The 27,245-nt window shown below is 32.5% G+C and overlaps 2 protein-coding genes across 11 annotated transcripts in view; both read right to left on the bottom strand.

Moving 5' to 3' along the window:
* The window catches only part of LOC108745695 (glutamate-gated chloride channel), a 549,841-nt gene that overhangs the window by 507,278 nt on the left and 15,318 nt on the right, over positions 1-27,245 (bottom strand). The gene's annotated exons all lie outside the window — the stretch shown is intronic.
* Positions 6,887-7,159, bottom strand: LOC108745699 (histone-lysine N-methyltransferase SETMAR-like). Its single transcript, XM_018482010.1, has one exon. It carries the CDS (start codon positions 7,157-7,159, stop codon positions 6,887-6,889), a length of 273 nt encoding a protein of 90 aa, XP_018337512.1.

Below are 27,245 nucleotides of genomic sequence, written 5' to 3'. Positions count from 1 at the left end.
TTCAAAGTCGGTGGACACGATATCTCGAAAACTAATGAATCGATTGTAATGAAGTTTTTTTGTGCTTATTCTACACATAATTATCTAGTCTTTGACGTACGGATTTTTTTTTAGGTGGCTTCCTTTCTTTTTAATCGGCGAAATAAGATCGTATTTTTACCTAAAAATCGCTTTGTTATATTCAAATTGCCGCCATTTTGTCAAAAAGCCATATTTTCAAAATCGCATACGTCAAAGACTAAATTATAATACCAAGTTTAATATTCTTTTTGAATTTTTTGATTCTGATGATTACAGATGACACAGGCCTGTCTACCGCAGAACCACATTTTTTTGCTGCTCTTGGCGGATGTCTCATTTATTCAGCCATTCTATTGTATTTTCATGAATAAAAAAATTGAAATGTTCTCGAAAATGTACACAATCATTTGGGAAAAAAATTAATTGCATAACTCCTATAGATTTTCTTTAAAAAATTCCAGAAAATAGGCTTTTTTTTCGACCGTCTAGGTGGATATACCCCCTTAAATAAGGACACTTACTATCTAAATAGAAATTATTAGGAGTTTGAATAAGTTTCCGCCATTTGACAAACAATGGCGCTACAGTATGTTATAGTTAAAATTGTCAGCTGTAAAACGTCATATCGTAAGGTTGGACAAGAACATAAACTGGCAAGAACATAACCTTAAAATATTAGCGATTTTGCATCAGCATCTTATATCTTTTTTCGTGCGAAAATGTCGAGTTTTGAGCCGAATAAGCATCATTTGCGAAAGCTTTTGATTTACTTCTTTAATTTGAAGAAATCTGCAGCTGAGGCGCATCGATTGCTTGTAGAAGCATATGGTGAGGCTGCCTTAAGTGAGAGAAGTTGCCGTGAGTGGTTTCAAAAGTTTAAGAACGGTGAATTTGACGTCGAAGACAAAGAACGTAGCGGAAGGCCGAAAGTGTACGAAGAACGCGGAATTGGAAGCATTACTGGATGAAGATTCGTGCCAAACGCAAGAAGCACTTGCACTTACATTAGGAGTGACTCAACCAGCAATTTCACATCGCTTAAAATCGTTGGGAATGATTCAAAAGCAAGGAAATTGGGTTCCATATGAACTGAAGCCGAGAAACGTTGAACGCCGATTTTTCACATGCGAAATGCTGTTTGCCAGGCATAAACGAAAGGGTTTTTTGCACCAGTGTAGTCACTGGTGATGAAAAATGGATCCACTACGATAACCCAAAGAAGAAGAAATCATGGGGACCACCTGGCCATGTTTCAACATCGACAGCCAAGCCGAACATTCATGGGAAAAAGCTCATGTTGTGTATTTAGTGGGATCAGCTAGGTGTCGTTTATTATGAGTTGCTCAAACCGAACGAAACCATTACTGGGGCTCTCTACCGAACACAATTGATGAGATTGAGCCGAGCACTCAAGGAAAAACGCGCCTACTACTACTCCAGACACGACAAAGTTATTCTTCTGCATGATAATGCTCGTCCACATGTTGCGGCGCCGGTCAAAACCTACTTGGAAACACTCAATTGGGAAGTTTTACCCCACCCGGCGTATTTACCAGACATTGCTCCTTCTGATTACTACCTGTTTCGATCGATGGCGCATGGCCTGTCTGAGCAACACTTCACATCATATGAAGATACCAAAAATTGGGTCGTGGATAGCTTCAAAAGATGAAGTGTTTTTCCGACGCGGTATCCGTATGCTGCCAGAAAGATGGGAAAAAGTAGTGGCTAGCGATGGACAATACTTCAAATAAAACATTAGGTACCGTTCTTTCACAATAAATGCACAATTTTTGATAAAAAACGGCGGAAACTTATTTATACTCCTAATAAATATCTCCGACAATCATATACGATTATAAAATAAAATCTTTAAGAATAAAAATATTTAGGTGTACGATTTTTTTAAATTTTAGCATAACTTCTATCATAGATGTGTTCGCAACGAAATGTTACAGCAGACTGAGCTGCAGTCGATGCGTACTCAGACACGTTTACACGTGTCTCGCGTTTGGTTTTTAATAGTCTTAATTATTCTACTTACCCCTATAGTCTACTGACCCCAGTCTCCTCTATTTAGTTTTGACAATAAAGTTAAAGGCACTCCAATTAAAAAGTGACGGCGTCAAAGCGGTCAAATCTGTGCCATTATCTAATATTGGACAGGTCTAATTTAGACACGCTTCAATTCGTGCCAATGACATAGATAAATCTTCGTAGTTGAGGGGTGTTGTTCCAATAATTTTCCGTAAATAAGTTTTTGCAGATTTCATAGCGACTTTCCATAGACCACCCATGGTGAATGATGCGGTATGAAAGTCCACTGGATCGAGTTTTTTGTTAGAAAGTCTGATATTTTTGTATGATGCTCTGGAGTTTGTAATAGGTCAGCGACTTCTCGTAATTTATTTTGTGCCCCCCCCCCCCCTATGAAATTTCTTGCATTATTTGAATAAATATTCGCATATTTGCTCCGTCTTGCTATAAATCTCTGCAACGTCCTTATAAATGTTGATGTATTTAAATCTACGACTAATTCCAAATGTACCACACGTATAACAAAGCAGACAAAAATACACATATAAGCTTTGTCAGCATTTTATTCTTTGAAACCTTTATGATAAATGGCTCGCCATAATCGATTCTGACCGTTAAAAACGACTGACTAGCCGTAATACGTGCCGCAGACAAAACACTCATTTGTTGATTTAATGACGGAGGTCGTAAGCAAAAAAAAATTGTACACTTTCGCTAAAACATCTTTTACATCTCGCCTGTAGTGGCCAAAATTGCGTTCGTATCGACGTTAATAATGCTTGAGGACCGGTATGTAAATACTTGTAATGTTCATGTAGAATAATTAATCGCGTTAATGATCGTTTCGCGATTAGAATAATCGGATATTTTTGCACATAAGGAATTGGTGCGTTAGGTAGTCGATCTCCTACTCGCGTATCAAGTTATGCTCATGCAAAAGGGGAAATAATCAGCGCAATCTCGTTTTGTTCATTTGATTACGTAATCTTAAGCTCCCGATATCATCAGCAAATTCGTGATGCTAGCGAAATTAAAACCATCATTGCACGCTCTAATTCCGCAATCCACCATTAACGGCCCTGCAATCTTCGACTCAAAATGCAACGTGTTTTCCTTCAACCTTAAGCAATATGCGATTACTCGTTTCAACTTTAAGAGAGAGGAAAATTTTAAGAACAACTCGTTTTCATTTAGCTGGCAATGGAAAACCTTTATTGTACTTCATTTCTCGAGAACATCTTTATTGAGGAGAATGTCCTCATAATTAGATGGCTAATCTTCTGTTTTCAGCCACTTTGGCCCAATCCACCAAAGTTGACAAAATTTTAGTTGATCAGAACGCATTCATTTTGATATAATATTTGCAGGATTCTCCTTTAAGCATCTCATACAATGAATTGCACTCATCTTGCTGGTTCACCCTTTATCCAGGCCAAAGTGATCATTCAATCGTTCCATAAATAGGTTGAAACTGATGGAATTGTTAGTGTTAGAATCACTTGTTGATACAACTTAGCTAACAAAAGTGCTGCACATAGTTCGATTTGCGACAGTCAGTTATTCTTCAAAGGTACCACTTTTAATTTCGCATATAGTAGATTGATAGTCGCTTCTCCGCATTTATTTACAGTTTTAACATACATACAAGCGTCATAAATCATCTCCGATGTGTCGCAGAAGCCATGCAGCTCCGCAGAAATATATCTACTGTTAAAGGCATACCATGAAATTGAGAGTTCCGAAATGTACTGAAGTTGGAAAATATATTTACGAAAATATATTTGTAGCGGATGCCTACATATAATGAGTTAGTTTAATGATTCGTATACAATTTCATAAGTAATAAATGGTCTGCGTATGCCAAGATCTAGCGTGAGAATTTTTTGTCTGTACATCTTGACCTGTGTATCATTGACAGCATATAGAACGAGTGACGTTGACAAAACTGTTTTTCTTGATTTTTGACGATGGTAGAAGCGAGACGTCCGCGCCTGTATCGACAAAGAAAGTCCAACCTATTATTCTGTCAGTTACGTGGAGCCGTGGGGATAGTTCGAGACCGTCGTTAGTGGCTCCTATTGACGGCGGCCTTATTCGTTTCCCTGAATAGCCTTTGTCTTTATATTGCAAGGTGATTCGCACTTGCGTGCTTGATCACCGAATCTGCGATGGTAATAAGACTGACCTAAGTCTTGTGTCGTGTTGTTGCTTGCATTGCCTGAACATCGCGTGCGATTTCTGCTGCGAGATCTTGATCGAGATCTTGAGTGAGGTTGTTTGTCGGGTTTGTCCATCCGCGTTAGCAACATAGTTACTTGCTTAATTAATTGTTGGATCTCATCCTGGGAACGGCGTCGCTTGTACTGCATGGATGTCTACTGGTGAAGAGTGTTCGTGAAACTTGTCCGCGCATTCAGCTAACTTATTTAGACTAATATTCTCGAAAATCAGAAGCATTTCTTGAATGCTGGAAGGCGTGATTGCCAGAGGGTACGTAGTAAATCTTCAGGGACTTTTTCTTTAGCAAGAGACTTCATAACAAGAGTGTTCGCATTTGTTTCTCTTGCGAATCTGTAAATCTAACTATTAAGGTTTCTTTAATTGTCTTGTACTTATCATTTTCCGGTGGGTTATCCAAGATGTCTGATATGGTCGTCGGGATGTCTTCGTCGAGATGACGTACAATCGCGTAGTATTTGGCTTCGTCCGATTTTATTCAGTAGGCGAAGAACTCGGATTCGAGCAATGAGAACCACGGCTTTGGGCGATTCTTCCAGAAGTTGGCTAATCGGACGAGTCTGAACTCTGCGCCAAACTCTTCGCGTCGAGGCGTCGTCGGTGGTACTTGATGTTGTACGCTTGACCAATCCCATTGATGCATTAACGAGGAGACTTGATTGCAGCGTCCTCGATAACGACATGTTAGCACGTGTCAGTAACAATGCACGATTGCGTCACTCACATTGCGACCTATTGATCACGTATCGGATCACGAATTCAGATCACGTCGGAAGGTCACCAATTATGTAGCGGATGGCTACATATAATGAGTTAGGTTAATGATTCGTACACGATTTCATAAGTAATAAAATTTATTTGATATCACATATAATATAATATCACGAAAATATAACGATGTCATTACTAGAACAAATAATGATATGAATTCGAGAAAGAATAATGATAAGATAAAGTGTATCTAGATGGGTAATTGAGTATAGTATTGTGAGAGCGCGCCATCTGGTCGCGAAGTATGTAATAACAGAGTGTAGAGCATGAAGTATACCAAAAAGAGTGTGAATGTGTAAGTGTAAGTGTGAATGTATCTCTGCATATTCATTTTGATTGCAGCTCTGACGGAATCGGGTTGTCCCATCCAATTTTTAATCGCCACAGATCTTGAAGGAAAAGTTTATACTGAACAACGATTGGTTCAATCAAACCCAACGGGTCAAAAATTTGTGAGATAACTGACAATATGGTTCGTTATTTTCGTTATTTTAGATGAATGACTCCTCAAATCGATTCTGTATTAAATAAAAGGTGTCTAACTTCATATTTCAAATAAGGCCTAACGTGTTAACCTCCTAGTCGAAGTTCACTGATAGGTTCCTTATTAGGTGATTATCGTTGATTATCGATTCTTCGTTTGCATTCCATTTATATAATTCAAAATCCACCAGCGCGTAGGATCTTCGTGATATCTTTTTTCAATATCTTTAATTGTGATAAGTTTTTCGCCCGCCTGTCATCAGACATAAAAGTCCTGCATGATCATCTCGCTCGCATTCGAAAACACAATTTAATGTTCTAATGCCGTTGATGTAAACAGTTTATAGCGAGGAATGGTGCACTTGCTAAACCATATGTCACAGTGTTCAAGCAAAACGTCTGTATTTGTCCGGAAGTAGTCCGCTATAAAATTCGTTGTAAATTCCTGTGATCTTTGTGTAATAAGACTTGCCGATATATTTTATTACAATAATATCAGCCGTTACCACGTATATATTGGGTTGAGTAAAAAGTCATTGCGTATTTTTTGTATGTTTTTCAAAGTCATTTATTTATATAAAGAACAAAGATCAATCAATGACATATTTTCCGTTTTGTTCGATGACCTTTTGCCATCTTTCGGTGAGCTTCATAATTCCCCGTTCGTAGAAGGACCTATCTTTATTGGCGAAAAACTTAACAAGGTGCTGATTTACCGCCTCATCTGAGTTTAACGTTATTCCACGCAAGGAGTTTTGAAGAGAGCGAAATAAGTGGAAGTCTGACGGCGCAAGGTCAGGCGAGTATGCTGGGTGGGGCAACACATCCCATCCAATCTCCAATAATTTTTGACGGGTCGCCAAAGATGTGTGTGGTCTCGCGTTGTCGTGATGGAACACAACTCCTTTACGATTGAGCTCCGGACGTTTCTGGATGACAGATTCGTTCAAACTGTCCAATTGCCGACAGTACACATCCGAATTGATTGTTCGGTTCCTTGGTAGGAGCTCAAAAAACACCACACCCTTCGAATCCCACCACTGAGAGCATAACCTTCCTCTGATGAAGTTCTGCTTTTGAAGTCGTTTGAGGCGAATCACCGCGTCGAGACCAAGACTGTTTGCGTTTCACATTGTTGTAAACAATCCACTTCTCATCACCAGTTATCATTCGCTTCAAAAAAGGATCGTTTTCTTCACGTTTCATGATCACAGATGTTTATACGCGCCGTCAAATGAACTTCTTTGAGTTCATGAGGAACCCAAATATCGAGCTTGCTTACGTATCCCAGCTTCTTTAGGTGGACGTGAACACTTTTTTGATTGATCTTCAATATTTATGCAATCTCTCGTGTCGTGTAACGTGAGTTTGACTTGATAAATGCCTCCATTTTGTCGTCGTCAACCTCGGTGGGCCTTCCTGACCGAGGAGCATCTTTGAGATTAAAATCACCAGCGCGGAATTTCTTGAACCAGTTTTGGCACTGACGTTCTTTTAGGGCATCGACACCGTAAACTTTACGCAATTTTTCACAAGCTTGACGCGCGTTCTTCCCTTTACGGAAGTAAAACAGTAAAATATTGCGAAAATGCACAGTTTGGTCTTCCATCTTCAACTTGTTGTAAAAATCTCCAAAACTCAACCAAATCGCTCAATTTTTTTAGAATGAAGCTTAAACCGTCACCTGTTAAACGACATATGACAAACATAACATGTGTGAATGACTCTAGTACTGTCAAAACTGAACTAATGCCATCTGTTGCAAAAATACGCAATAACTTATTACTCAACCCAATATGTTGCCGTACAATAATGTTGAATAAAGAATTCTGAATAGTTGGTCCCATTGATTAGTATGTCGTTGAGAGACTTGCCTGATGTGGTTTTAATAACGCATCGAATACTACACTTTAGTAGTAGTACTTTAGTAGTACTCGTTGATTTAATGACCGCATGATGTAGAAGATAATTTGCGTAATCATTATCGTTTTCAGGTTCCTCCACTTAACTCACATGATTTAATCGTTTATGTTTTTGCATAAAATTAATATAGGCCTCCTTTAACTTGCTATGCTTATCAAGCTTCCTCTTAACGGAACGCAAGCGATTCTCCGCGATTTCTTGAGATTTTCTGAGCGATGATATCTTCCTTCAACGGTAAATCTTCCATTTTGATCACGTTGATGGGTGGACACGAAATTGTCTTCACATAATTGCTCTTCTTTAGTATACAAGCTTTACTGACCAATCTCCTCCAATCGCCAGAATCACTCGAGTTGTTCTTGGATTTGTGTATTTAAAGATACGCAATAATGTATCGTGTTATCCTGAGTCACAGACTACAACGAGTAAAGATACCGTCGATAATCCAATCTAGCTTCGTCTCTACTAATGTCGGTTGGTTAGTGTCTAAGGAGACGTCTGCTTGATAGTCATCATATTTTGATCTTATTGTAGTCATTCTGTGGTGTACAAAAACAGTGATTCGACCAATGCCATTAATTAAATAATCCATTTTACGAGTAGTCAACTGCAATCGTTGATATAAATCTTTTGTCATACGAGTAAAATGAGATTGAGATGTGGAATCAAGCAGCGCTCGACATTCTTAATAATGATGTTTTTATTGCGTATCATGATAATTTGCTGTTGAATAAGGGTTGTACTATACCTTTAGTGACACAATGAGATGTCGTAACAGTAGTTCTAGTTTGTGACGAAGTATCGTCTACATTTTTTGCGCTATAAATTTCTTTTTCCTCGGCTTTAACGCTTGGATTTTCGTTATTATCGAAATGTAACATTGTGTTATGTCATCGTTTGCACCGCTGACAACCGAACGTACACTCACGATCGGTATGGGAACGTAAACAATTTAGACAAACCGTTAGTTCGCTTCGCGCAATTTCATGATTTGATAATTTACGAAATGATGGACATATAGCCAAGACTTTTACATAACGGGCATTGTTTTCCTACGATTGTGACGTTAAAGCTACTAATTTTTCATGCGGTTTTATATCTGGCAATGAAGTGTCCCCTTTCTTATTAGGCGATATTAATGTTTTTAAAATCGAACAACCTTTGTTTAAAAAATCAATAAATTCCACCATAGTTGATAAAGTTGTGATCTCTCACTTGAATTCTCATTTTCATTTCGTTTTAGAATCGAGTTTGGGCATAATTAAATAAATCAATAATATATCCCACGCGTTTACGAGTTGCTCAAGTTTTGTTAACGCGCAGATATGCTGCTGTATATCATCTATCAACTTTCTGAGACTAATTCCTTCGTAATTATTTGGTAAATCAAGTAATGCTTGTACATAATGATGACATATAATCCTTTTATTTTCAAACCAGGTCTTTAATAATCTTCATGCTGCATCGTAGTTTTTATTTGATAGACTTAACCACTGAAAACATTGCGCTGCGCGACCCTCCACTGTTGATTGTAAATAATAAACTTTTTGAATTTTCGAATGACTCATCTTTTGAGGCTATCCACTCAGAGCTATCCACTCATTTTTCGACGTCTCCATAAGGATTCCTGTGCAAGTGTGTGTGCCATCGATCGAAGCAAGTGATAGTCGGAAGGAGCACAGTTTGGTAAATAAGTCGCATGAGATAGTACTTCCCAACTTTTAACGTTTCCTTGACAAGTTTTGTGACGTGAGGCCGAGCATTGTCATGAAGCAAAATCACTTTATGCTATCTCGTTTCATATTCTGATCGTTTTCCGTGCAATGCTCGGTTCAAACGGATAATTTGTTCTCGGTAGAGATCCCCTGTGTCTGTTTGATCAGATTTCAACAGTTTGTAGTGACACTACACCCTTCTGATCCCACCAAATACAGAGCATTGCCTTCTTTTCGTGGATATTCCGCTTTGGCATCGATGTCGATGGTTGGCAAATGATTTTTCGGCGTTTGGAGTTATCGAAATAGATCCACTTTGCCAGGCACAATTCGGTGCAAAAATCCCTTTCTTTGTTATCTAGCAAGCAGAATTTTGCAAATGATTTTTCGCCTTTTAATGTCTCTTGGCTTCAGTTCATGTAGAACCCATTTTCCTTTCTTGTAGACCTTTCTTAAGATTTTCAAACGATCGGAAATAACAGATCAAACACAATTTAATGCTTCTGCAAATTGCTTTTGCATTTGACATGCGTCTTCATCCACCATTGCCTGCAACTCTTCGTCTTCAAATGCTCTTGGCCGTAGTTGGCTCCGGAACGCTCTTTGTCCTCCACATCAAAATCACCACTTTTAGAGCGTCGAAACCATTCTCTGCATGTTTTATCGGAAGAAGCACTATCATCATAAACTTCTACAAGCATTCGATGAGCTTCAGTTTTCTTTCATTTGAAGCAAAAGATTAACACTTCGCGCAAATAACGCTTACTTGGCTCAAATTTTAACATTTTCGATGTAGTAAAAAGCAATGTTATTGATGCAAACGTATACTTTTATATACTGAATTTTATTGACAGATAGTAAAACTAAAAAATTAAGCTTGGTTTAGACATTAGAGTTATCGACAATTCTAGCTACTCGCCGCTAGATGGACGGAACTTTCCGATTGACCTAATAATATAACTTTTATACTTATTAGCGCATTTATTTTGTACAAAAACACTTTTCAAATAATCGAGGTAACACAAAGTATTGATCTGAAACGAAACGAGGCACATGTCCGACTCGTTCGAGTGATCTCACGGATTAGGTTAGGTGACATACTTACTTATCCTAAATCCGTTTGTGTCACTGAACATTGCAGCACATGAATGCAACTGCTCTAACCTCCACCTTACCTGTGATCCAAGTGCTCTCTGAGTTATTGGAGCATGCGACGTGAACAAACCTTTAATCTAACTGCTACCTGTCTTCCTAATACAATTAGGATAATATATAGTATATCTTCGAATTTTGTACGTTCGTCGATATCTATCCTCGATTAACATCTCGATTTGAGATTGAATTTCATCGTACTCGGACAATAGTTTTTCTGTTCGTTCTAACTTAAACGGTAGCTCTAGAGCCTTAATTGATTTGTTTTGGATTTTATTCAAAAAGCTTTGAAATAACATAATTCTTACCTTCACGGAGGCTTGTTTTCTTATTAACTCTTCGACAGACATTATAGCTGATCGCGGATCATTAAACTGAACGATTATCGACGAACGGAACAATTATATGTAGATGGAGCACACGGGTTGGCTTTCTTAGAAAAATCACGAAAATACAATAATTTAACTCTGAATTTTGATAAGATGTACGTTTATACGGAACAGACTTACAATTTGCTACCGCAATGGCCGCCTGCCCTTCTCAACATTGCACCAATGCTGCTGCTTCAGATCTGGCGAATCTATGTCGATAGATCCGGTTCGAAAGACCAAAATGTTCGAGAAATATTTGATAAGCTAACGCGTGTAGTTTTATAGTAGTTAAATGTTTATTTGAACTACGAGTATGATTTTATACATAGGAACTCGCAGATCTTCACAACAACGATACGCATTACAATCGCGTCATATTTCTCTCACATATATACGCACGCACGCACGCACGCGCGCACGCACGCGTACGCACAAAACCATGTACAATAGATCGCTCGTTTTAGCTATACGGCGCTTGCTTCGCTAGAGTTCCTAACTCTCATCTTTCGAATTCAAACAGATTCAGTGCCATTTTACTCGGCACCATTTTCAAATTAACAGTTAAAGGAAAGAAAAAAACACAAATCGTTTGTAGGATATAAAATATTAAACAGATTTAATGTCTTAGATATAATATGCTATCTAAATACGTTAATAAAAGGTTGAGCGCATATTTCCAATAAAGAAAATAAAAGTATAATACACGTAAGTATATGTATAGAAATAATATATAATAAAAATGTAATATATTAAAAGTATGAATTGGTTATAACATAAATAGACAATAAGTAAACACACTATCAACTGAAGAAGTAGTAGCACGTAAAGCAGAAGATTCATGATCCGGAGGTCCCAGGTTCGAATTCCTTAAGATAAATTCCAGTAAAAACACGATAATATTAGTATAAAGTATTTACGAAAGGTCTAAATGTAGCACGGAAAGAAAGAATTTCCTATAAACGCGGAAAGAATTACCAAATTTAATTGTCAAATTTATCTGATATTTACAGCAAACAAGTTTGTATATTTGATAAATATTTTGAATTGGTTGCAAATAATTTTTGTAGCGAGTGTGAAAAAGACTAAATATTTATGACACCTGCAAATAATTTGTGATCCCTATTTACAAATGGAATTTGCCGTTATAGCATAGGATTAACAATTTTTATTCTCCGTGTAATAAGTTCAATATATGTATATCAATTTCGTATAATTTTAGTTGCGATAACATTGCGTTTATCAAGTTCGATTTGAAATGATTAGAGAAGGACGTGAACAAAAATACATGTAGTATATGACAACGTCTATCAGCCAGATATTACAACTAAAATTATTATCGGAAATAATACACATTATACCTATTAACGTATATAACGTTTAGATATCCCGTAAATACCTGATTTAAACATATAATATATTATCTTGTGTTTATTGGAATTGAATCAAGGGGAAATGTTTTTTTATCATAATTTTGTCGTATATTTTGAAACAAGATGCTATTTGATAACACATATTTTAGCAATAAAACCGGTAATAATTAATTTTTTACTGGGATTATAGTGCTTTATTAAATATTTTTATAATGTTTACCACAACATTTATGATAAGAATTTCATAATATTTCATAATATTTATGATAAAGCTTCATGATTTGTGCAGTTTAAGACCACAAAAATACATGAAAAGCATTTCAATACATATTTTGTAAATATCAAATGTATCTTTTAAATATTTTGTAAATATTTTACAAATACTATATGCTGGGACATAGTTTCGACAATATTTACTTTGAAATGGAATAGATTTTTTTTTAACGAGGGTTTCAACTATAAAAGTGCGATCTGACAATAAAAGAAACTGAGTCTTTTATTCTTGTCTAAAAGTAACATATACAAATTTCATCAAAATAGGAGAGAGATACTTAGGTATTTTTCGTTGTTAGTAAATGTATGCATTGATGTATGCTAGCTTTTAATGTTCACATTTAGTAAATTTTACACTTTTAGTGTAACATATATTCATAATGTGGCACAATCTTTTAAAATATATTTAAAAAATGAAAACTTTAACTGTAAATAATAATTAACTGCAAATTAAACATTTACAAACAGGCGTGACATATCAAATTTATAGATGTTATATGTGATTAATGCGTACATCTACTAGCAAGAACATTCATTTAAATTTTGATGTATTTTTGTTTGAGCAATATATTTTTACTGAATCAAGTATGAAAATATGTGCTTCTGTTAGTAAAAGTGCTAATTTGTTATTACTTCTAAATACATTTATTTATCGAATTAAAATGCACACATGTTAACTGGTACGTGTAATTGATTCAACACTTTATGATGAAAAAAAATTATAAACTTAAAAAATTATAGAATTATATATAAATCGATACAAAGCATATACATTCTAATAAAACAGAATTAATAAATTATTTTTAGAGCGGTTAGTAGAAATAGAATTAACGATCCGTCTTGGCGAATAAGGCCGATCGATTGAGGTAATGTTGCCTCGAAATGTTGCTGCTTTTCCTAAGTCAAGTTAATTCATTTACTGTATCATTTAAATATTGTTTTGACTCAGATTCATAGCAGATATTTAACGTTTTTAATGCTAAATGCAATTATTAGTCTTTATTTTATTGAATTAATTAAGATCTTATCACACAATTGCCAAATAAATTTAAAATCACAAGAGAAAATATTAAAGTCAGAAGAGAAATATTTAAAAATATAAGTCTTAATTTTTACAGTAATTAATTCTAATTCTTATAGTAATTAATAAATAGTAAGATAATTATGCAGAGATACGGACTCTTCGATGACCTTGACTTTGACATATGTTATCAAGGTCATCACCCCGACTGACCTTGAACAAATTTTAGCTGTCGCTTGACATTCGTTAAAAAGTTATTGACAAATAAAGTATCACAATTATATAATTTTTTGACATCCTATATAGAGCATATGATAGAGGTATTATGTTTATCGTATTATGTTTATCATATTATGTTTACTTTCCTTACTGAAATTAACTAATGGAATAAATCAGCACAGAATTGTCGTACAAACAACATCGAACGAATGGAAATAAAATTCTACGAGTGTCTCGCTTTAACAACAAACTACGACGGATTAATAAACTATTAGTGCACCTCTTGGCAGAAGGGAGGAGAAGTGAAGCGAAACTCGTTTCGTGTGTGGAAAGTCGGACATCCCTTGGCAAGGGGAAGGTGAGGTGGATCTCGCTTTATGTGGAAAGTCATACTCCCCTGTAAGTTAAAATTTAGGACAGTATCTTTGTTCTTATTATATATAATAATAAACGATTTATTAAGACTATATAATATTGTACAATATATGAATACACAACAAGAATTTAAAGCTTATAACGGTCGAAGCTGAATTTTAAGATTAGATGCTTAAATAATTTCTATGTAAATTTATGTACTATTAAATATACAATTATTTGAATTGCGCGCCGAATTAGTTTTTCAGACTTATAAAAACAATTAAACTACTATAATCACAAATTAAATTGACAAGCAATTTCATAATTTAATGTTAATCAAACATTCTATTAAAAAGATGTTAATACGCTGGAAAACTGTAAATAAATTTATTGCAAAAAATATTATCTTGGCCGGGAGTCGAATCTCTGGCATTCTGTGCAAGCGTCCTAAGTCTTTAGACTATAACGAGGCGTTTAATAATATTCTTGGCAATAATCGATAGGTAAGAATAATAACGCATTTGTCTTAACGCATAAGGACGCTCGCACGAATTGCCAAAAACTTCGGGTTCGACTCCCAGTCGAAATAATATTTTTTGCAATAAATTTATTTACAGTTTTTTAGCATATTAACATCTTTTTAATAGGATGCCTGATTAAGCATTAAATTATTAAATTGCTTGTCAATTTAATTTGTGGTATTACTATAGTTTAATTGCGTTTATAAGTCCAAAAAACCAATTCGGCACGCAGTTCAAATGACTACATATTTAGTATATAAATTTATATAGAAATTATTTAAGCATCTAAGATCCAGCTTTGACCATTATAGGCTTTAAACTATAATTCATTATATATGTTATCTCTTTGAAAAATTACATAAAATATTGCATTATATTCTTTTTATAAGTCACTCATGAATGCTTTTTTAATGACGACAGTATAGTTATAAAACAACAAAATTAACTATTTCTGTTTCTTTTTTTTTATAATTGGATTAATTTATTTAAATTACTTTTTTGCTTTATTTTTTCTCATTCGAGTTAAATACATTTTAATTGATGCTTTTTTTCTGAATACAAACTTTCTCTAAATTTTAATTATTATTTTTTCAAAAATTAATTTTTCATAATTCAATTAAGAACAATTTATTTATTAATATCGAACCAAAAAATACATATATAAATACAAATGTTAATAAAAATCCGTCAACTAGAAAAAAATGTCCTTGGATTAAGGATTAAGAGATGCAAAGACTCTAAATATAAACCATAGAGTTTCTATAGTAAGAGTCTCGCTAATATTGTTTAGAATCTTACAAAACTAGAGATGATATAGGAGCTATATAGGGTGATATATTCAATATCCGTCCTTATTTCAAGACTATCTTGAGTAATGTCTTAAGGTATTAATACGGCTCTCTGATTAGTTCGTGACATCTTAAGGGATCTTAAAGATAATTAGTCATAGTGTAAGCAAAACTTACACACAGACGATTTACGTGTCATTGACACATTACCCAGATAACAATTCATGAGGACTTATATTACTCTTACGCGTGATTATCATATCGTGCATGCAAAAATGTCGCGTCATATTCACAACGTGATGAAGACACAAGTGCGAATGTAAAAGATATCACTGTACAATCACGTATGATGGGGCATATTGTACAAACGTAAAAGATCATACTGTTAACAAATTCATTCATAACAATTAAAGTTTTTGTTTATTAGACATAATGTAACAATTAAATTTATTTCTAAAATTACTTCAAAAATAATAAAAAGTTATATGTTTATAAGGACAAATAACTAATTTGTTTATTATTTTCAATAGATGTTATTAACAATTACAATTTACATTGTTTCATATTCTAAAATAAATTTTCGCATAATTCTACATGTAATTAATTTAAATATAAGAAGAGTGATTTATAATAAGTTATTTAAAAATTACTATTGTTTGTTTAATTGTTTACAACAATAGAAATTATTAAATCAAATTTTATGAAAGACCATTATTATAACTTTGATTTAATTATTTCTGTGAAAAAGCAAGCAGATTCATAATTTGTTTCAATAATTTGTTAATAAAAATTAAGTTAAATACTTACTTAATTATTTACTTAAATACTACTTCTTTTATGATGTGGGATAGAATTTATTTTTAGCGAAGTTGTTAAAGTATACTTATAATCAGATAAAAAACTATTGTATTTAGTAAAACGATGCTAATTTATTATTTTATTTAAATATTTTTGCAAAAACAATGAAACTCTAAAATCGGATCTCACTGTTCTTTTTATTTCCGAAAGAATTTATTTCCGAATATATCCGTTAAAGAAACATTCAAATCGAAATATAATAACCTGTTTTGAATAGAAAATTCACATATACGAGCAATACGCAGCACTATCAATAGAAAGACAGCGAGTTAAAGGGATCCTAAAGCCGTTTGTAATTACCGTATTATTAATCATAATTTTTGTATAATAATTATTTTTTTCCTTTTTTACATATTCAAAAATCCTTTTCCAAGATTAAAATATACGCATTAATACGTGTCTGTGAGATAGAGTTTATGTTAATAATGACAAAAAATTTTTCTTAAGATCTTAATTTCAAAATTTTTTATTGTTCTCGGAATAAATTTCATTTCACAAACACATATTAATATGTATATTTTAATTCTGGAAAAGGATTTTCAATTCTGTAAAAGAAGAAGAAAGTAATATACAAAAAAGACTTTAATTTTGAAAAATCTTTTTTGTTAGGCCTTCAATCACAATTTCGCAAGTTTAGGATTGTTTGTACATATACGCTTTCGGGAAAGGTATCATTTGGTACGTATGATTTATAAAATTTCTACACTAAAGAAATTACAACTTGAGGTAATAGATGTAAGAGTTGAAATAAAGTAAATTCTTTTCTCCTGATTTTCTTGTCAAATTTAGTGTGGCCGTGGTGTTTTTCTTGTGCGTACTTTTATTGTGTAAAAAGATTTGATGATCTAAAACTATTTCGGAGAAATTGACAATCTGCAATTGTCAGTAATTCCTTTGGTTTAGGATCCTATTAAATTTCTCGAATTTAAAAGATCATACAAAATAAAATAGAAGTCATAGTATTGAAAAGTTCTTAAATGTTATAATAAAATAATTTTTTGAAGTAAGCCCTAGGGGTCCCAAAATGAAGGTATAATACTTTTTTTCAAATATATTTACCGAGTAAATTAAAATATACATTTTGAAATAATTTATTTAATATTCATACCGCTCACACATATACGGCACTCATGAGTGCAAGCGATACAAATCGCAATTGGAGTATTCACATGAGCCTCATGTCACCCGCACGTTCAGCACTAACACATGCGAACAATATATGCTTCAAATGAGGACGCATGATGTATGACAATTATTACGCACGCATGCGCGCACTCTGCAGGCATTCTGTTACTGGGTATATATTACTATACTACTACATCAGTATTTATATGTGTATATGTATACTCGTACACATAAATTGTTGTATAATAATATTTTAATTAGACGTCTTCTAAGAACTCAACGTTGTTTCTTTGTGCAAACTATGTACTAGCAGAGAGAAATCTAATAGTGGATATACCGGCCTTTTTCCACGTTTTTATGGTTCTTTTCTATACTATTACGTGGATTAAATAAAGACAAATAATCAACTTTAATTGTTCGTCCTTGTCTACTCCACATAACAGCATGGAAAAGAATCACAAAAACGTGAACATTACTCTATGAGGTAATTGGTTTGATACACGAAAAAAGCCGGGATGTTCACTCTTAGATTTCTTTACTACTAGTCTATAGATTACTGTTTCATAAGTACAGATTGCACAGCTTTTATATAAAGCAAATGATGTCACGATATGATAGCTCTAAAACGTCATATTGAACTCTTAGAAGAAATGAAGATCTCAATTTCGAAATTTTTTGTCGTTCTTAACGAAAACTCCTCCTCACGAATTTAACACATATTAATGCGTACACTTTAATCTTAGAAAAGGAATTTCGAATCTGTAAAAGAAGGAAAACATAATTGTTATACAAAAATTATATGATTTAGTCGGTAATACAGACGATTTTAAGATCCCTTTAAAATTGAATTTAAGACGGTCTTAAAAATTGACTATGAATAACGACTGTTAAAGTGTCTTCTAATTAAATATTGTAATAAAGAATTTAAACACATGGATCTGTAATCATGTGATTTAGGCCGGCATTCATAATCGATTTTGTATTAAAGAGGGTATATGTTAAGTACAGTCTGAAGATGTCATGAATTAATCAGAGGCTGGTATTCATAGTTGGTTCGTATTTTAAATATTACATTATTAAAATATTATCAAGCGTTTATAGGCTAATTATTATATGTAAAAACGGTGCTTGAAAATAGCCAATAAAAAAACGCAATATACGTAGGCTGCTGGAAAAGTTTCTGCAAACAATATGAAAAAAAAACATGTAAAATTCGGTAAATGGCTTTATTGTTTTTCGAAGTATTCGCCTTTAAGATCGATACATTTTTGCATACGCTCGAACCAATTTTCGAAGCATTTTTTCCACTCTAAAGCTGTAACCTCAGAAATCAGTGTACGAAATGTTCCAACAGCTGCTTCAGGTGACTCAAATCACTCACCACGCATCTTATTTTTAATGTTTGGGAACAAAAAGAAGTCATTAGGTGATAAATCAGGTGAATACGAACAATGAGTCATCAATTCGACATTATTACTGGATAAAAAATCAACGGTTTGACGTGCTGTGTGACAGTTGGCGTTGTCATGATGAAGGATGATGCGACGATTTCGGTTTGTTCTACGCAATTCATTTATGACTTCTGGCAAACAAATTATTGTATACCAATCAGTATTTACAGTCCTTTGATCCTCTAAAGCCACGATTGTTACATGTCCGGTATAACCGAAAAACAAGCAATCGTTTGCTTGGCAGCACTGCGTGCGAACGAACAACTTTTGTTGGTTTCGGTTCATTTTGAAATACCCAAACAGTGGATTGTTGTTTACTTTCGGGCTCATACGAATAGATCTATGTTTCGTGTCCAGTAACAAAGTTGTAGACCAAATTTGACCGACCTTGGTTGAATTTCTTGAGCATTTCTTTGCTCCATTTAACACGAACCTGTTTTTGAGCTTCGGTCAAATTGTGTGGAATCCAACGATTGCAAAATTTCCGTACGCTCAAGTGATCATGCAAAATCGTATGTATTGCTTTCATGTCAATTCCTAAGGATGCCTGGATCTTACGGTATGTTATATGCCGGTCTCGCTCGATCATTTCACGCACAGCATCAACATTAGTGGCAACAATAGACGTGGATGGACGACCTTCACGGAATTCATCACTAAGAAAGGTACGTCCAAGCTGGAATTCGGCAAACCAATTATAAACAGTCCTATTGGATGATGCTTCATCCCCAAAAGCCAAATGAAGTCGATCGATGCATTGTTTCGGAGTTAGATTACATTGTAAAAAATCATTGTCCGAAAATTTTCACGCGAAATTTTCATTTTCTTACAAAATAACTTCTTTTAAAATACTATGCAAACAAAACTAGTTGGCTTGGGTACAAACTGTCAATTGAATTATAAGTTAAAAACGTCTAATTTTACGGATATGATAGTAGCAAAACATTGGCGCCACTGGAAGTACTAGACTAGCAGAAACTTTTCCAGCAGCCTACGTAAAAGCAATCAATAGAAAGATGTTTCGGCATTCATTCAGATAAAAACATATGTTAATGTTATAAATATAAAAGCTCTAGCGCTTTTTAGTAAAAGATACAGATAATTAACACAGTGTAACACAGTGAATCATTACATCCTTGTTTACCAATTTTAAACAAAAATAAAATGATTCACTGCGTGTCATTTCTATTGTGTCATTTGTGGGTGCGGTCACCGACGAGATACTATTAAAGACCCTCGGCGCTTATGGAAATTCGCGTTCCTGTTAAAATTTAAGTGATTAAAAGTAATAAACTAATAATATGGTACTAATTTGATAATTTATTAGTTTTATAGATACATACGAGTATGTTTTAAACTTAATAATACTCGATTTCTATTTAAAACTATATTAATAATTTTAATAATATCATTCGAATTTGATTATCAATAGAGATGTAAAGGGAAAAATGTAATTTTTTGGCAATATATAAGATATTATATCATTAAAAGTATGCATACTTATTTATACAGCATTTATATAATAAAAAATCACTACTTTAATAATGTATCATCAAAATGTTTATGTTAATAATCATAAATTTTTATTAATTGTCGGTAACGTCATCATTCTTCAATTATCTCCAAGCCCTCCGGGCTCCATTGATAGTCACGAAAATTTGCCCAGTGCCCAGGGTCTTTAATAGTATCTCGTCAATGGTGCGGTCCATTGCGTTACAAATGCTTCGAAGCTTTTGATTGACCAATCAGAAAAAAGAATTTTACTAATTGACTAATCAAAAAAATGTTTCGAAGCATTTGTAGCATCAAGTGGACCGTAGCCTACGTCTCTTACTGAAAAGCACCATAACTCAATCGACTCAGGTTCAAAGGAAGATGCCCACGATATAGGAGAGCGTTTCTTAAAAATGAAACTTCTGAAACCCTCCTATACCGTGGGCATCCTCCTTTATAGTACATATACTATAAATTTTTAGTACTGGCAGTGAATATCCCAACATGGACTCAATGTCGCATTTCTAGTTTTCTAAAATTTTAATATTGTCTTCGCAATTGACGCAAATTGAAAATAACATAACATCAATATTATAATTTCGTACTCAACAATATAAATATAACACATGGTATTATAAAAGTTACATTATGGAATACGAAATTATAACATTGATATTATGTTACTTTTAGTTGGTGTCGACTGAGTTTTGTTCTGTTGATATCGACAAAATATGGTATCAATAATATATCGAATCTATGCACGCGTACACACGCGCGCACACACACACACGCACGCACACACACACATATACACATACAATTTCATTTTTATTTCGAAGTTTAAATTACCTATTTTCTAATATTATAGTGCCAAAGCTACCAAGATTTTTATTTAAAATATTGTATATTTATCTTTAAAATAACATTGTGTATAACAGAAAAATTTGATATAAGTCCGGAAAATTTTTTACATAATATTATTGTACTCAAATCGTATATCTATTATTTTACTTATTTCATTCAATTTTGTTCATAAAAATAATATAACTTTTTAATTTTCTCTAATTCAAAATGTAATATAACAAGAGAATAAAACTTCACACTTTTTTCTTTAATTAAAGAAGTATTAATCTTTTGCTTCAAGGTTGCATTAGGTCCTACACATAAGATTGATTACGTACAAGAAGATTTATTCTTCAAATAAGATGAGCCGTACTTAAGGAGATCCTAAAGTCGTTTGTATTACCGACCAAATCATACAATTTTTGTATAACAATTATTTTTTTCCTTTCTTATTGATTTCAAAATCCTTTTCCAGGATTAAAATATGCGCATTAATACGTGTCTGTGAAGTGGAATCTATGCTGAGAACGACTTTAAAAAATTTCGAAATTGAAACCTTTTTTATTATTTCTTAGTCCAATACGGCGTTAGAAATATCAATATCGTAATAATATTTGCTTGATATAAAAGCTTTGCAATCTGTACTTACGAAATTGAGGTCCACACACAAGTTCGCATAAACAAACAACGTTCTTAGACGTTTTATCGCGACGAATTTATTCCTATACAAAAATTTATATGAACGTGTGATTGCGTGAGATATTGGTGTGGTAGTATATAAAGATATGTCGATGTGTTATAAAACAGCAATCTCTGGTGACTCGTCGGAGTTCGGGCTTCACTTTAAGATCCTCTTAAAAGATCTATTCTAGACACATTCACTTGTGCGTCCAAATAAATCTATGAACGTTAGCAATGAGAAACATATTCGATTTTTAATTATATACAAATATATACAAAAAAATACATATTACATGAGAAATATATGAGTTAATACAGCTCAATGCTGATAATAATTTTTATTTAAAAGAAATAATTATTTTATAAGAATAAATGCAAGTGTAGTTTGCTGATGGTAAGACCAATGGATTACAGTTCTTCTCGAAATAGGAAAATACTAAAGATTTTGTACTTATTTGAACGTATGACCCTCGTGCTACGAAAGATCGATATTCGCTTATAATTCAAACAGCATGCGTATATTCCCTCCACCTCTCTTCCACTTGCCGTTGGCTCATTACGCGCACGAACTTTATTTCTTTTGCTTTAAACATTGTTTTACCATTAACCCACTTTTTGTATTTTCCATAATTGTATGACTATATTCGATTGAAAATTCTAGAAACAAACAATACGTGGCAAGATGTATTTTTGAAATTTTGAGACAAAATCTTTTGCTAAAGTGTCTTTGATAGAAAATACGAACTAATGTCGCGTAGTATTTAGTATAGTTGAAAAAATTTGCAATATATTACAAAGTCAAGCAACTTAATGCAATCTCAAATCACCATACATCGGAAATCACCTCGTGCAATGCGCAAATAAAATTATTTATTTTGCAACAATATAACAAACTTTGAATTAAGTGTTCTATTCACTTCCGCTTTTTTATGCACTTATTTATCGTGCTTGTATAGAATTAATTAATCATTAAAAATTGTTTACGTATATGGTAATTTCTTTTTATTAAAATTTTAAAATAATTTTTCTTCTTTTTTCTTTCTCTTTTTTCTATAAAGAAATATACAAATTTTTTAATTTTCAATAATAAAAACCTCCTGTAGCCTTGAATCGATTTATAAACATTAACATAGTAAATTACTATAATTTAGTAATGGAGTATTAAATCTCATTACAAAAATAAGTATGACTTTGCACATAATTAGTCTTCTAATTACTTTTAATCAATAAATATAGAAAAGGCATAATAGTCCTTTAAAAAAATTATTTTTATGTCCTTTTTAATCACTAACGGCTTTATGTACCGTATATATTATATTTTTTTATGGAAGATTAATTACACACACACACACACACACACACACACACACGCGCGCGCACAGAGTTAAAACAATTCTATAATAAAAATTAAAAATAATCGTATCTGGTTTTTATCTCCAATACGATTTTTATTTCAGATGCTGTTGTATTACAATTTGGAGAAGAGAAATTTAGAATATTAATTTATAAAAGAATTTCTTTAAAATTAAATTATAAAAAAATTGATTTAACTTAATTTAATATAAAATTAATAGCTATGCTACAAGTACGCCATATATAACAGTTATAACTGCAGCGTACTTAAAATTCTATTTAATTCAAAAATATATTGCTAGAACTTTTCAATAGAACAAAGAGGACTTGAAGATATAATTAAATTTTATAATTATCCCATAAATGAGAATAAAGTGAAATGAATAGAAATTAATTCATTTCAACATTCCCGAATTCGCACTTCTGATTTTTCGAATCCATTTAAGATCCTAAAGATCCTAAAGCATCTGTATTATCAACTAAATCATATAATTTTTTATAACAAATACTTTTTTCTTTTTTACAGATTCGAATATTCTTTTCCAAAATTAAAATATACGCATGTACTCGTACGTGTTTGTGAGGTGGAAGTTATGTCGAGAATAACTAAAAATTTCGAAATTGATTTTTTACTATGGTATTTCTTAGTATAATATGGCGTCTCAAGCTATTAAGTCGTTACAACATTTGCTTGATACGAAAGTTTTGCAATCTATATTTACGAAATAGTAATTTACAAACACATAGTTTGCACGAACAAATAACGTTGAGTTCTTAGAATTAGACTCAGATGCTTTATCGCAACGAATTTGTTATACGAAAATTGACACGAACGTACGACTGCGTGTATGATCGCTGGAAAAACAACGACCTCTAATGACTTCGTCGGAGTTCGAGCTTCGCTTTAGGACTCCCTTAAATCCAAAAATAATATAATATGGACATGAATACATCCAAATTCGATATGATGAACTCATTTCGTATTTTAATACATTTTAATCAAAAAATTATAATACGGACATGAATATATCTAAATTCAATATGATGAATAGCACACTTCGTATTTCTATCCATTTGAGTCCAAAATACTTATGTCGAAAATGAGTTAGCCATGAATAGGTAAGCAGAGAATTTGTTTTTTAAAGCAGAGAATTTATGTTTATAAAGCAAAGAATTTATGTAATTAAAGTAGAGAATATTTATTTTTAGGAATTAATTGATGTTACACATGTGATTATAGTGCATGCATGCTCATGTCGCAGTATTTTGTGGCAATGACAGATTTTCTAACTTGAATAGTCGTCAACTTTAACGTCTCGATTAATAATTTTAATATCTTGATTTTCAAGACAGAGCGACACTTTTTTTTTACCAATTTCATGAAAATTAAAGTGGATGAAGGAAGAGCGTTTTAAATAATTACTACCCTCAGATTTTATACCTTCAGATTTTATATTCTTAGATATCAATTTATTTCAATTTATTTCAATCCAGCTCCGAGACTCTAAAGCGCAAACTCGGATAAATTAAAATAAATTGCAATTTTTAATTCATTTTAATTTATTCTCGTTTACTGGAAGAAACGCGCGCATTATTATCGGGTTTGTATTTGTACAAGAGATTGTCGAAGACTATGGTGTAAATAATTTTTACAATTTTTCGTAATTTTAATCTCAATTTTTATATATTGTCATTTCAGTAACAAATAATGTATCTACACTGAAAAAGTCCATGTAATTTTATATGGAAATTATTTGATTATAACTGAAAAATTATTTAAATATGATTAGAAAATTTTTCCACATTTTTTAAAAATACATATTAATGATAAAATATATATAAAAGCACTATTTTTATGTAAAAATAATTTGTACTTTTAAGCAGTATTTTTACAACGTATAAACGGAAAAAAACAGTTCAAACAATTTTATGTAAAATTACATTCACAGAAAAGATTTCTATCTTCAATGCTATTGCTCCTCGATCTAGAATAAAATAAGTTCGATATAGAGCCAATCATATTTATTCTTCAGAAAAGAATATTTTCTTCTTAAATAAAAAATTCTAATATCTAGAATAAAGTATTCTTAATGCTATTCCATTAATTTTCTTAATAGAAAATTTAGATTACATTTTTCGGCAACAAAAAAACTGGGCTTGGCCAGGACTTGAGTGATCCTGAGATCTCGTTCCATGTGTCTCTCACCTAGCGCGCTACACCACGAGAGCTTCGCTGTCACGATGCTATCACGTATATAACATTAGATAAACTTTTTCTAAACGTAAGAATACATGAACCTAAATTTATACATGTTATACTCATCGCAAGACAAGATGTTAATCTTATTTTATTCGAGGGAGTAAAACAAAATTACACTAGTTTAAAAAAAAATTTTGTTTGCAATTATTTTTGACCGAACTACGTGTCTCTTATAGATTTTTGGATGCTGAAAACGATGCCGCAAGCGAAAAAATTCTAGCATTTCAGATTTTCAAGATAATTGAGAATTAATACTTAAAAAATAGCTTTTGTGCGATATTTGACATTTTTTTATAAAGAGGGTTAATCTTGAAATTTTGATCAGGAGTCATGAATGTATTGTTCATCTCCTATAAAATGCATTTTTTTTTATTTCAATACCTTACTTTTTAGCCATGTTATGAATGATTAAAGATAGGAGCTATTTTAAATATGGGGACTTTGACAGCGTCGTATGCGCATGCGGATTAATTTCTTAGTCACATTTTGGTAACTGTATCTTAATACTTTTATACACAGAATTATAAGACTAATCCACTAGTGTAATGAAAATACATTGCTTGAGAATAAAATACAATTTGTAATACGCAACTACGTATACATATCTTTCATAGAACTACTCTTTCTCTCCCCTCTTTCTCTCTTCTCCCTTCTCTCTGTACCATCTCTCTCTTTGTGTATATGCATGCGCGTTGATGTTTTAAAGTGATTTTAGTTACCCATCCTATATCACGCGGAGGTATCACTTCAGCACAGGACTTCCTATTTTCATAATGGAGGCCAGAAACAAAAAATAAAAACGGTAATAAGTAAAATATTTCTGCCCAAGGAATAATCAAAAGTAGAATTTGGCAATTTTATAAAGAACACAAAATAAATATATTATAATTAAATAAAAATTAAATAAAAAAATTATAATTCTTATTTTTTTATTACTTTAACATTCTTTTTTTATTCATCAAACGATCTTTCCATTGATTTTTTATGAGTCGTTCTGTATATTGTGTCTCTCTTTAGACACTAACAACAATCTGCTAGCATGTGTATATCCCAATAATACCTTCTCTCCATTTCTTGCAAATCCTGATGAAATCATTCACCCTGCTCTTCGCTGTAGTTTCCGAGATTTTCAGGAAACTTGTCAACATGAGCATACAAGAAATGAATTTTCAAACTCATTAAACATCTTAGTTCACAAAATTGAATAAGCATATGATCAACTGTTTGTAATTTTCACTTTTTTTATTTCCTAAAAAATGTTGAACAACGTTTTTAAAACTGAGCCAAGCTTCTTTTTGTTGTGTTCATCGACTCGAGAAAGTTATCTCTCATCAAAAGTATAATTTGGGGCCATCAAAAATACTTTTATTTTTGCGATTGACAATTTTGAAAACTTACTAATTAAATACTGAAAACTTTTATTTTCCTTGTTTAATGCTTTAACAAATTGTTTCATCAAGCCAAGCTTGATAATGAAGGCAATAAAACTTTTTTTGGCAATAAAACTTTTTTCAATCAAATTATAATGTTATATATTTTTTTCTCCAATTCTCATTTTAGTTCTTGCTGGCCATTTTTTTTTATCCAGTGTAAATGTCTTGCATGACTATTCTATTCGCAAAGGGAATACGGGGTAACACGGGAATTTTGTATTCTCTGATTGCTGTCCTAAAATCATACACAAAATTTTGAAATCACTACAAATCAGTCACTGATGTTCTGAATACTTAATTTTTTATAGAAATTTTTTTAAACTGTTATATAATAGTTTAAAACTATAAAATAGTTTATATAATAGTTTTTCCTATATTTTTACTGAATATGCAATTGGCACTGAAGTATATTTGTTGCTATTATGCAATAAAACTGTCTTTAAACTTCTTTTCAAGAAATCGATAAACAATCTCCATTTTTCAGGAA

The sequence above is a fragment of the Trachymyrmex septentrionalis genome, unplaced genomic scaffold (assembly GCF_001594115.1).
Source record: "Trachymyrmex septentrionalis isolate Tsep2-gDNA-1 unplaced genomic scaffold, Tsep1.0 scaffold147, whole genome shotgun sequence".
NCBI classification, from domain to species: domain Eukaryota; kingdom Metazoa; phylum Arthropoda; class Insecta; order Hymenoptera; family Formicidae; genus Trachymyrmex; species Trachymyrmex septentrionalis.
This window is presented reverse-complemented; position numbering and strand designations above follow the sequence as displayed.

What these genes read in the sequence shown, in the direction of transcription:
- LOC108745699 (XM_018482010.1), bottom strand. Translation starts at nt 7,159, where the DNA reads ATGGAAGACCAAACTGTGCATTTTCGCAATATTTTACTGTTTTACTTC.